Source organism: Nipponia nippon, unplaced genomic scaffold, assembly GCF_047370975.1.
Source record: "Nipponia nippon isolate SJK-2023a ecotype South Korea unplaced genomic scaffold, ASM4737097v1 scaffold_28, whole genome shotgun sequence".
Taxonomy (NCBI): domain Eukaryota; kingdom Metazoa; phylum Chordata; class Aves; order Pelecaniformes; family Threskiornithidae; genus Nipponia; species Nipponia nippon.
Window position 1 is genome coordinate 2,211,280 of NW_028262345.1, and position 12,001 is coordinate 2,223,280.

The 12,001-nt window shown below is 49.8% G+C and overlaps 1 protein-coding gene across 4 annotated transcripts in view; it reads right to left on the minus strand.

Moving 5' to 3' along the window:
* Positions 1 to 652: 652 nt before the first annotated feature.
* Positions 653 to 12,001, minus strand: part of SNX19 (sorting nexin 19) — a 33,122-nt gene continuing 21,773 nt past the window's right edge. For 3 of the 4 annotated variants that reach the window (XM_087763302.1, XM_009469589.2, XM_087763299.1), the window contains 2 exons: positions 11,393 to 11,480; positions 6,707 to 10,715 (listed from right to left, as the gene is read on the minus strand). In XM_087763302.1, the coding sequence (XP_087619428.1) occupies positions 10,580 to 10,715; positions 11,393 to 11,480 (224 nt within the window). In that variant the 3' untranslated portion in view covers positions 6,707 to 10,579. Of the gene's footprint in view, positions 6,378 to 6,706; positions 10,716 to 11,392; positions 11,481 to 12,001 lie in introns of those variants that run through there. The other variant, XR_015706021.1, reaches the window with a different exon arrangement.

Here is a 12,001-nt window from a genome sequence, read left to right on the forward strand (position 1 = left end):
CCACGCACGCTGAACTTTCCAGGGAATATCGTGTCTGACGGCGTGCCAACCTTGTTGTTCGCTATCGATGAGATAATGTCTCTTAAATCTGGATCCCTGACATGAGGGCGTTGAACCCCCTTTTGCCTGTGGCTGCATTCCAGTTTCAGGACAGAAATGACCAGGAGAAATATGAGAGGTTAGTGACATTCTTGGCTTGGAAATCGTCAGCCTGTCGTGGAAAGGAATGTGATCAAAAAGAGACATCACTGGTGTTTATTTTCAAGCCCTTGATGTGTGATGCACTTTAATACACGCTGTTCTAATGCAGTTTTTGGGCTTCAGGTGAACCTTGCCGAAGGGGGTGAAACAGGTTATTTTTGTTGGTGGAGCATATTGGGTCAAGAACAGCCCTTAAAAAGGACCGCAGCGCATCGTGCCTATTTATACCCCGCACGTTGTCTTCCTTGAGACAGGAGAGCCGAGGGATGGACAGGCCCTGCATCCTGCTTTTCCACGCAGGTGGTGGTGGGAACGTTGCCAAATGCCATTTTGAGTGCCTGCCTCGAGGGATGGGGAGGGGGTCAGAGAGTCCATAGGGGCTGCTTTGGAGACGCACGTGAATCTGGGATAAAGCTCGCAAAACGTGCAAGGATGTGTTTGCTGAAGTGTGTTCACTAGTTTATTAGAATTTGCTTGCGTGGATAAAAATGAAAGCTTAATACAGCTTGATGGAGTGTACAGAGCCCAGAGCAGACTTGGTTCAATAAAAGCACATTGCCTTTTGAGATAGCAATAAAGTACAGTGCTGGGAAAGGCTCTTTACCAGTCAGTCATGCTGGGAAAGCTCCAGTTGCTTCGTCTTCATTACTTTGTCACAAAAGGAGCAACACGAAGCAATCTCCATCCTCTCAAAGTTATTCACTTGTTCCAACAGCCCTTTTTCTAGAGGAGCAACTTACTCTCCCCAGGCCACATCCAGAGGGGCATGGGAGGTAATCTGGGTGAGAAGCACAGCATGCTGTTTGTGTGCTGGTGTTTGCAGCACGTGCATGCTGGAGACGAGGGAGGAATCTAAGAATTTTTATTGGCCTAATGGGACAAAAATGTTGACGAGATCCCTACCGGCGCAGGAGCACGCTCCCGTCGCAGAAATGAACTCCTCCAGTGGCCCCGACTGTACGGGCAGCAGATAGCATCAGAGCATCTGTCGAGAACAGGAGATTACGGAGTGCTAATGCTTTAAAAGGCCGCAGCTCTCCCAGCAGCTGCAAAGGTGAGCAAACCAGAGAATAGGTTGCGGACAGACCATCCGACAGCGTTTTTGCCATAAACCAGTCACAAGCGCTATCAGCCATCAGATGGAGGGCACTAGCTGTCAGCGGGCAGAAAGCTCAGCTCGGTTAGCTGCGTCGCGAGCAGGGCGTCCTGCACCCTGTGCCAGCCAGACACAGAAACGATGAGCCACCAACCTGACAACCTGATCTTAAGTAATACAAGCTCAGCTCACGTGGCTCTTTCTCCCCATCCTATATTGCGATAGGCACCCAGAAATGGCATCGATTCTCCAGGGGACACGGCTCACAGCTGCCCTTACGGCGCTGCGCACGTCACCGCCTTGCAGCCGTCAAGTGAAGCTATTAAATATCAAGTACTTCCCATGAAGCTGACATTTCTAATCCCCGCGCTGCCTTCCCTTTTCACACACTGGTGGCTGGGGCCTTTCCCCACTGCGAGGGGCTTTTTCCCCCCGCCACCATTTCTCCAGCCTTATTGCTCCCTCCTGCTCGCAGCTGAGAATTAAAAGACATAATAAAGAGCCCTTGAACCGGAGGGGGAGCGTCTGGGGCGGGGGGGGGCGGGGGGGAAAGCAGGTCCCTTGTTTGAGCCCGGGATTCATCTGCCTCTCCCCGCGGAGATAAAGAGGCCCTTTCACCCCAGCAACCAGAAGGTTGAAGCTGGATATGTGCTTACCAGCGCGGCCGTGGCTGGGAGCTGCCAGCCTGGGGTCTGACGGCGGTGACATTTCTACCTCAGATTAGACGGTACGGTGCAAAAACGCATTAGAGTTGCTGGGGAGACTGCCCCTTCATAAGGCTGCACGCTTGGGAGCAAGCCGCTGTAGCTATGAAACCGGGCCACGGCGTGGCTTCAGCCCCTTTCTGCAGATTAAGGTTAATAAGAGCCTCCCCAGCCCGCCGTGCCCACCGCGCTCTCCCAGCGGAGAGCAGACCGGACGGAGGTGGGAGCCCAGCGCCTCTAATATCCCCACCGGCGAGCGCGCTGTGCCCCCGCTTTTGTTCTCCGCTTCTGCCCAGTGATTTTCATTACAAATATCCTCTTATCATGCACGCATGGGGGGAGAGGAGGGGGGGACTGGGCCCACACAAAGAGAAAGAAAAGGCTGCTTGCTGGAAAACCAGTAATTACAGCGCTTGGGCTTTCCTCGCGAAGGATTCATACGGATTCGACATGGCAGTGTTTCACACGTACGGCCCCTCCAGGGGTGAGCTCCTGTTTTGATTTCATTATCGGCAAGCTGGGCTGCTAGGGGAACTTTTGCCCCGAAACGAGTTCCCAAAAGGGGACAGTTGCACTTTTATTATTTACTTTGAAAGCAATTTCGCTGCTGCCCCCAGAAGCCTCCGTGTTCGCTCGGGCGCACGATGGGAGAGCACAAATGCCATGAGCTGGCTTGTCATCGCAAGGCTGCTGCAGCCGGTAAGTATGGGAAATCTTCTTAGATGTGGTCACCACCTATTTCAGCAAAATCTGGAGGAGCTGAATCAACCCTTCAAACATCTTCTAACCCCACGCATGACTTGTGAAGGTTGTACTCTCAAGGTGCTTATAAAAGATAAGCAAATTCTCTGTTTGCCCTTTTAGAAGGGAGGTAAAACATAACCCACGTATAAATGGATGCAAGTAAAGCCTTGCAGGACCGAAACTTGACCTTTTGTACTCACTTGCCGTAGGTATTGCGTGATTTTCTTCAGTTCAAGCTGAATGGGTTAGCACAGCACCCAGAGCTTCGCAGCGTTAGGACGTCAGGTTATCGACCCTCTTTTACAGCTGGCTGAAACAGTGGCTCCGAACAACCGGGCCAAGTTCATGCTGGAGGTCCAAAAGAAGAGGAAACCAAACTGCCTCCTCCCTGCTCAAAGAGCAGGCAACAGACACCTCCTCTTCACCAACACATCCTTGTTTATTGTACACAAACCCGAAAGGGGGCCTGTTTGGGGTAATTTTGCACTATTTCTCTGGGGAATGTACCTTGGGGCTGGTTTTTCACCTCCCTCGGTGCTTCGCCAAAAACTCTGGGACATTTGTGGGAGACCTCGCAGTGGCAGGACTGATGACGAGAGCCAGAAAACGCTGCAGGAAAGATGTTTCTGCCATTAGCACGCACAGTTTTAGGCAAGCTACCCTGATCCTTTGTGTTTTTACGACGTGTACAAGACAAGGACCAGCACGTGGACCTACTCTGCAATCTCAGAGGTGAGGTACAAGCATTTCATGACAAATACTAAGAAATCCCCAGTTGTGGGCAGAGCCCTGTAGTACTAGAAGTCACTCCTCTCCCTGAAAGCTCACAAACTCAACATCTACCTGCGTCCTTCTAGGTGCCTGGATCCATGACTCTCGGGCCAAATGCAAAGTGCAGAGTTGGACAGCAGCTTAGGTTTCAGGTAACCCCAACCTGCTACTAAAAAGGAGTCCCAGGTTTATGTGCTCCTCATAAAGACAGGACCAATTGCAAAACTCAGACCCAAGCATTTGGTTTCCAAAGACGCTGAATTTTGCTTTGGATCCGTCTCTTAAATTCCCATCGTCTTTTCTTTCTCTCCTTATTTACTTGTTCATTTCCATGGGTCTTAATTTCCTGCACCCCGAGCCCCGCTGAGTCCAGCCTCTGCCTACATGGGATTGCACGCTACAGCCCTTCCCTCTTCAGGGAAAGGTCAGGAACGGAGGTTTAGTGTGCTGAGAAGAAAGGCAGCAGCAGACAGACAGAGAGCACTCATAAAGATCCGGCTGTGAGCCTCTCTGAGAAAATGTCAGGTTGGGGAGGCTATAATAGCTTTAATCTGCAGTACAAGGGGATTAAAAGACTCGTTCTCACAGGACAAAAAAGAAAGGAGCGGAGCGGAAGGAGCGGAACAAGGGGAGAATGAAGGCTGCAAGGGGAGGAAGGGGGAAAGTTAAAGAGCTCAACTATAAAGAGCATCGGGATTTAAAGAGCTCCGTCTTCTAGCGTAATAAATGTGAAGTGGCCTGCATGGAAAAGGGGCTTTAGCCAATGGCTTTGCTTTTGCTTTTTCACACTAAGCACACGCACTTCAGCCTTCTTCAATCAAGGCAACTTGTTATGTTTGGCTTTGTTGATTTTCAGGGGCAAAGGAGTAGGAGGGGGAAACAGAAGGTTAATGAGGCTCTGCCAGATGCGACACTCTAGAGAAGCGGTGGGCATTATATTTTTTAAACAGTGGTTTATGGTCTTTGATCCTCACCCCTGCTGTCCCTCCTCCAGCACGTCCCTCAAACCCCCCCTTGTCCTCGAGGGCCATGGAAGAGCGAAGGGGCCTGGGAACAGGAAGGAAGTATGGAGAATTGCGGGATGCTCTCCTCAAGTGCTGCTTCAGCAGCCTTTTCAGCTGCTTGGCGAGGCCAGGAGATGAAGAGAGCATAATTGAAAGGGTAAGGAAAGAAGGCGACTTTAAATACTTTTCAAAGGGGAAAAAACAACCCAATGCATCAATTGCAGGAGATGTAAGGGCCAGCGAGCCACCAACACGGACGAGCAAGCTGCGCTGCAAAAGGGAAGCCAGGTACTCAAAGCCAGCTTTTCGCATTGCTCACGCACTGCAGGAAACAGGGCTTCTTAGGGCTGGATGCTAGCCTCAAATCAAGGCAGGACTGCTCCGCTAGATTAGCAGGGAGGCTTGGACATATTTACGTTAGGACACTGCCAATATTCTCCTCAAGGACAAGAGGACTCTTACCCCACCTGACTTAGTCTTCAAAAATTTTTGAAGAAATGGCGACATGGTTGGTAAGCCAACCACGCAGGAGTCCTGAGTTTCCCCCCATTAACAGACTCACCAGCCTAAGGCACTCTGAGAACAGAGAAGCGGGTTTCTAGCAGTGCACTGTGTTAAACAGGACTGCAACATTTGCTGCGATCTTTTATGTGATCCACCTTCCCAGCTCCGCAGGCTTACGAGTCAGGAGAGATGCTCCAGGACACCACCAGGCACAGTCAAATGTCTAAGGCAGGTTTGCTCGACTATTTTAGCAGCTCAGCAAAGCGCTGGGGGCTGGATAGCGCTCTGTGCACAAGTTGTACTCAGAGGGAAAAAAATAAAAAGACTTGGTAACATAATAAGCAAGTTCCAGACAGGAATCAGAGCATAGCATATCCAGTGGAGACAGGGGGCTGGAGTGGCATTAAGGTAGGAAGAATATAATTACCTGAACTGGACCGTGGCCAGGATAATGGTATTGATTTATTTCAAGAAACTCAGAAGTGCCAAAACCTGGATTTTACATTTAAATCCAGAAGATGGCAAATCACAGCACCCCAGTTCTATTCTTCCAGCGTTCAGCGGGAAGGAAAGGTCTCCTGATAGGTTTTTACCCCTAATGCCTACCGCCTGTGGCCACGATGAGAAAGCTCACCCATCCCAAATGAAAGCTTCATCTGGGAAGCCCGATGCCATCCCAGCGCACGGCCCTGTAGCTACCGATGCTCTGCTACAAGGCACACATCACTGAGGCAATGCCTGCACCTTGCAGGACAGAGAAAACTTTATCCCGCTCCCCATACCTTGCCCGCAGGCAATAAAGCCACACTCAGTCCCAGCTACAGGCACAAGCAAGGTCTCTCGAGCATAGCCCCTAGTTCGATCTGGTATTAATTATCCACTGATCTGCAGAGATAAATGCTTAATCCCCTGGCTGTTGACACTGGAAATGGACCAGTGTACCCTGGGGTGGCTATTATACAGGGGAACTTGGCTTCAGCTATGATCCCTGCCTCATGTGCTGTACAAATGTTCACCGGCTTGTAGGTAATGGATTTCATAGGGTGTACGGGCTCTTTCCGTGGCAGAGCTAATCCAGAATAATACATGACTTAAGCACTCATTGTATCACGTTTTTCTTCCTCCCTCTATTTTTTTTTCTTTGACAATTTCACATTTTCAAACATTCTCTATTTCCTTATAGCTTACCTCCTCCAGGACCGATATCAAGGTGAGTTTCCTAAGCAGCAGTGCCCAAGGGATGTGGAGATGGGTCTGCACAACCCCTGCTTCTCTGGGTGTCTTTCACGTTCTTCCAGGAGAAAGGCCAAAGATCTCCACATTGCTTCTCTGATTTCACACTCCCTGGAAAGCCTAAATCAAGAAGTTCCCTTACCAGGGAGAAAGAAGCAATGCTGATGGGAAAACCGTTCCCAGTTCTGACCAAGCTGCTAAGGACTTTGGTCTTTCCCGTGTCTGAGCAGTCCCACTAATGCCACTGCGTGCCAGGAGGGCAAATGACTGTCCCAGACCTATTGCCACCAGCCCTGCTGCCATTTCGGGACACTCGGGGAGATCCCTGCTCCCCCCTTCCCACTCCTACCTGGGCTTTCTTGCCTCTCCCCTACTTGCTCTTCCCTTCCCAAGGGCTGTCTTACAGGCAGTTTCTTGGCAAAGGCGAATTTTAAATCCAAATGCAGAAACAAGTTTGAAACGGAGTATTATTGTACACAGAGACAGAACATAAATCACAAGCACTTGGGAGCACCAGTTTGCTCCCCATTTAACAACAAAATAGGTTTTCAAGACAGCGCTCTTCTACACAGACTTGAACGGCTGCACCCACAGATGACCAATACAGGGTTTTGAACACAGGTAATATGACAGGGAGTCAGTACACAGTGGCAGCACTTGTTTTTCCTGAAAACATAATCTAAAAAGAAGCTCTGGCTCAACACAAAAACTACTGTTCAGCTTACAGTGCTGCTTTGAAGCTCTGCACCACTGTGCTCCAGGTTGTACATGCACACAAGCAGCCCCTGCTTCCAGTGAGCTTGCAGTTTAACTAGCCAGTGCTGGGGGAAACTGAGGCAGGGGGAAATGAAGGGCTTTCCTCAGCGCCACAGAGTCAGCAAGTGGTGGGCTGGAAGCAAATCTAAGAGCCGAGCACCCACCTGAACCGTGTGCTGCTCTGTACCTAACATGATGACAGAAGCCTGTAACTTTTTCTTGAGCTCAAATCTGGCTGCTCTCACCACCTTCCCTTTAGTAAGAGGTGGCTAAAGCCTTCTGTACAAATTCCTGCAGAAAAAGGGAGCTTGCTGGGAGTATTACACACACAGAGAGAGTTAACGTTTTTTTGTTGGCTTTGTTTGTTTTACCAAAGCAGTATTTCTAGTCTTAATCCAATGGAAATAAACTTTCAGCCCACCTGGATGCAGAAGTTTGCCTTTGCCTCCGTCGTGCTCAATTTAATCCCAAAATTACAGTGAGGCAAAGAACTGGCATTAGAAAAAAGGTGAACTTTTTATTGGATTTTGGATTCGTTAACAACAAGATACAGAGACAGGCTACTTGTTCCTACGCTGCTCCTGGGCAGCTTCACCTCGGCTGTGAGAATGGACTAAGATCTATGAAGGAGAGAATGGGAGTTTGAAGCCCAGCCAGTAAGAGCCTGAGAAAGGGCTCTGGCAGCCCTGGCTTCTGTTTTCCTCGCTCTAAGAAAAGAAAGGGGGTTCTGCAGATTAAAACAATCCAGACTCCCGGGGTCTGTTCCCAACTCTGCCGCTGACTTAAGAGCGCATGCAAGTAAACCTACTTCATTTCTCTGCCCCAGCTCCTCCCGTGTAAACACAGAGGAGATGCTGCTACTTCGCCACGTGAGCAAGTCTGCAAAGTGCAGGCTTCGAGGGCCCTGCCTGAAAGGAGCAGAGGATGGACAGACCAAGCAGTTGTCTGGTACAACCGCAAATCATTGTCGCACCATCCCAGCGAAGCACCGGCTCTCAAGCTATGCTCCTCGGAGCCTGCCAGTGGAAAAGGCAAATTATTTCCATCAGGCAAAAATGAATATTGAGTCATTCACATAATGTCACAAGTCAGGGCTAAAGGCAGGGATGCTAGGGCTTCCCAGCAAAGGAGAAGTGTAAGCTCATCCTTCCAATGCCACATCCAGTGTCTGTAATGACTCTGCTAGACCTCTGCGCTCAGGTGGAACTGGCAGCGTGTAGTTTGCTGTCCATCTCTGAATGATCTTTTTCAGCAAACAGTCTCTTAATGAGATCCCTAATCAGTGACAGATTACAGTCTTGCCGCTCCAAACCCATAAAATCAATGAGGAAGCAATAGCAAGCAAGCACACCAAGAGCATCTGGGAAGGCACCAAGCACGACGGGGCTACGACACATCATCCCTGGCTGACGGCTCCTGCTCCCACTCCTCAAGACAGCTGGTGTAGTAAATGGAAGTAGTAGGAAAAAGAAGGGAAACAGGAGCCTGGCAGTGAAGGAGAGGGTAAAGCGGCTACTCCAAGCAGATATTGTGCTTGAGGATATATGGGAGTCCTGCTTCCCAACTTGCTGCTTGGCCATTTGGGATTATCCCATATGGAGCATCCTCCACTGCTTTGCCTAATCTACTCTTAAGCTACTTAGTATACATGCTCCCTTCTTTTCCAAGCAGGTGGCAAGTCTTCCACCTCAAAAGCATCACTGCTGAGAAATGCTTCTGATAAGCGATGCAAAACTGCTTTGCTTCATTACGCTGGATTCTGCCTAGTCTTGGGATGTCCTTGGAGCTCCCTAAAAATATACTTGCTGGCAGCAAGCTAATCCTTCCCTGTATTTTCACACAACACACACACACCCCCACCCAGACACACCCATCCACCCACCCCAGAAACACAAAGCAGCACATGCTGCCGTGTGTCCATTATTAAGCGGCTGCCTCTGGAAAGAGCAGCATACGCTTCCAGTAGTACGCATGTTGGAGTTACATGACCTTCTCTCCAAACACGTCACAGAGCATCCAGCTCCAAGAAACAGCAGGCTGTATGAAATGCACCATTTGGTACTGTAACAGGGAATTAGCTGTGATCCTGCACGCTTCCCTCTGGTGAAGTCTCCTCTCCTGAGCGCTTTGATCAGTAGAGAATGCCAGGAGCAGCATTCCCTTGATCAGCAAAGTCCAGCGCTGGTTAGTTCGTATTTCTCCCAGGAAATACACCAAAACGGGTCACCAAACTGGTCTGTCGGTGCATATTCTCCGTGTCCGTATTCTCCATGTCCATCTGCCCTGTCACAAACCTGACAGCTGGGCAACATAAACTTGCAAAATCACTCGAATCTTGGATGACTTGGAAAAGCAGCTGCCAAATCGACATGCCGTTCTGTGCGACACTGGACATCGTGCCCCGACAAGCTTTCTAGAGCCCTCTGCACACAGCTGTTGCAATAGCAGGCACCGTAAACCAAAGCACGGTGACATAGCAATCAACAACAGAGCTAAGGTGGTGCTCTCAAGCCCATCGCTGTGGTCTAACTCGCTGGCTGTCCATGATGTGTGTCCAGTATTCCGCCTGGGCTCAGCGGTGCTCACTCCTCTTCCAGGGCTTACTGTGACAAGCACTTTTCTGTGGGAGCTGATTTACTTGCTGTGTGTCATACATCGGCCAGCTCCTTTTCTCCTGTGCCTTCCAGGTGACAGCCTCTGGGATTAAAATGTGACTCAGCAGGCAAAATACAAGGTAATCCTGAAGTCCAGCTCAGCTACCATTCCTCTTTAGCCTGGGGACAGTTCTCTTTTCCAGGACCACAGTCTACCTTACTTGCACCCTACTGCTCAGGCAGCAAAAGGTGCCAGAACAAGACCATGTCTAAGCAGTGGCAGCGGGAGGCAGCTTATCTTTGTCCCTAAGGCAGGACAGCAGCTTTGATTTCTGCACTGCTTTCGACCTCCCAGTTGTTTGGGCAGTGGGGATGGGTCCCTGATGCTGGCTTCAGGGATATTGCCACATCTTCACACTCCATTCTCTCCCCATCTTCCTTCTGGTAAAATGGCTGGTGTGGTGTAGGCACAGGGCTGGCTGCTTAGAGAGCAGGGACAGCATTTGGTCCTTCCTTCACCTGTCCTGAAGAAACAAGATACCATCACATCAAATCTCTGCATGCCAGTGTCAGGTGGAGCCTGAGGCCACCAAAGCAAATCTTGTGTGCTGGCTGCCTTTAGACGTTACAGATGTTCAGAAACGTGGGGCAAGACAACAGGGCTTGCATGCAGCCTGTATATGCTTCTCAGAATGTCCAGCTCAGCAAAGGTCAGGCATCTTCATTCCAGGCTCTCCATCAGGTCAGCAACGGAACAGACGCTACACAGTAGAAAAGCATCTTCAGCCCCTGACACTGGGTTTAATCCATCACCCAGCCAAAACAGAGAAGCCTGGAAGCAGCCTCATTTAGCACTGGCTGGAAAAATTCTTTACAAGAAGCTCCCAGACATGTTCAGTAAACACTGAAAAATCAAATCATCCCATGCCTGCGGCTGCTTCTCTCCTCCACTGCTGGCTACACCAGCCCTGGTTAATGTGCTGAAATGCCTGCTTTGTCCAGGCCACTAGAGGCAGACGGCGCGACAGCTGTGGTTTCAAGCTCATCACTGGAGCCCTTCAGAACCAAGAACTCCAGCAGAATGTCCAAGAGGCAGAAAACCAGGTGCCTGAAACAGAGAGAAGACAAAGTTTAGGCTGGTCAGGTCACAGTGGAGCTGGGAGATCAGCTCCAGACACACAGAAACCAAATCTCATGCAAGGAAGAAGTATTCTGACTGCCATCAGGGGAAAGATAAAAGCTCTCGTACCCTAGAAGAAATGTTTTAAGGGATGGTTCAGGTTTTTTCCCCACCCCCCAAACCAGTGGGTGTTTGAAGCTGCCGAGAAGCACAGAAAACACAAATGCATCACCTGGAGTGAGGTGGCACATGCATTTCTCTGCACTTCAGCACAAAAACAGTGCTTTCCAAATGCACAGTGATGGGTACACAGAAAAACACTATCTATACACATATGCAGCTCTCTAAGCTCTTCTGAAAACAACAAACTAAACCAGGATTTGGTCTTATTTCCTCTGACAGTCCCCTGACATCCACAAACTAAGCAGGCCCAACAACATAATTAACAAGACTGACTCAATAATCTCCAGCCAGACTGAGGTCCTAAACATGCACCTTCATAATAAGCAAGCCAGATGCCCTTTGATAGTATAAGTCTAGGAAAATTATCCAGATAGGTTCTGTGCCAAGAAGCTGGCAGTGTGAATCTCATGGCGAAGCCCTGAGCATAGCTTACAGGCCCCATCGCAAAGGCTATCAGGGTAAAGAGACTATAATCCACATACCTGTTTATCACAGGCTGGCTCAGGGACTCCAGTACCAGGTTCCAGCTCATCCGACATTTACTGGTTCCAAGGATTTCTTGGATCACATCTGTCAACGTCAGAGACAAAGCGTTACGAACTGCACATTTCCACAGTAGTAAAACAGGGTCAGTCTTCTGCTGGTGGGTACTAAATCAACATTTGTGATGGTGCTCTGAGCCGGAGGCATCTCATGCCCAACATTACCACAAAAGAAAACAGCCAGGGACAGGACTGAATGCCAGGAAAGCGTTCCAGCCTGGAAAGGCATATACCAGCAGCGCTTCTTCATCCCCAAAGGACAGTAAGGGGCCCTTACTCTGCAGCAAGGAGTTAAAAATTCAGACTGCGCTCACATGGATTAGACAGCAGCTGCTTTAATGTCAAAGGCCCCCCTGTCAAACTTGGAGAGGGAAATCCAGTGCAGCTGGGCTCACGATTTCAGTCCAGTGGAAAAGCCACTCTTCAGAGCGAGAAGCCAAAGGCTTTGCCTTATGACTCTTCTCAGCAATGGCCCCCTTTGGCAGCAGGTGGGAGCACAGCGTGGCACCGGCCCTACCTCGTCTGAGGTGGCTCAGTGGGAACTGCACC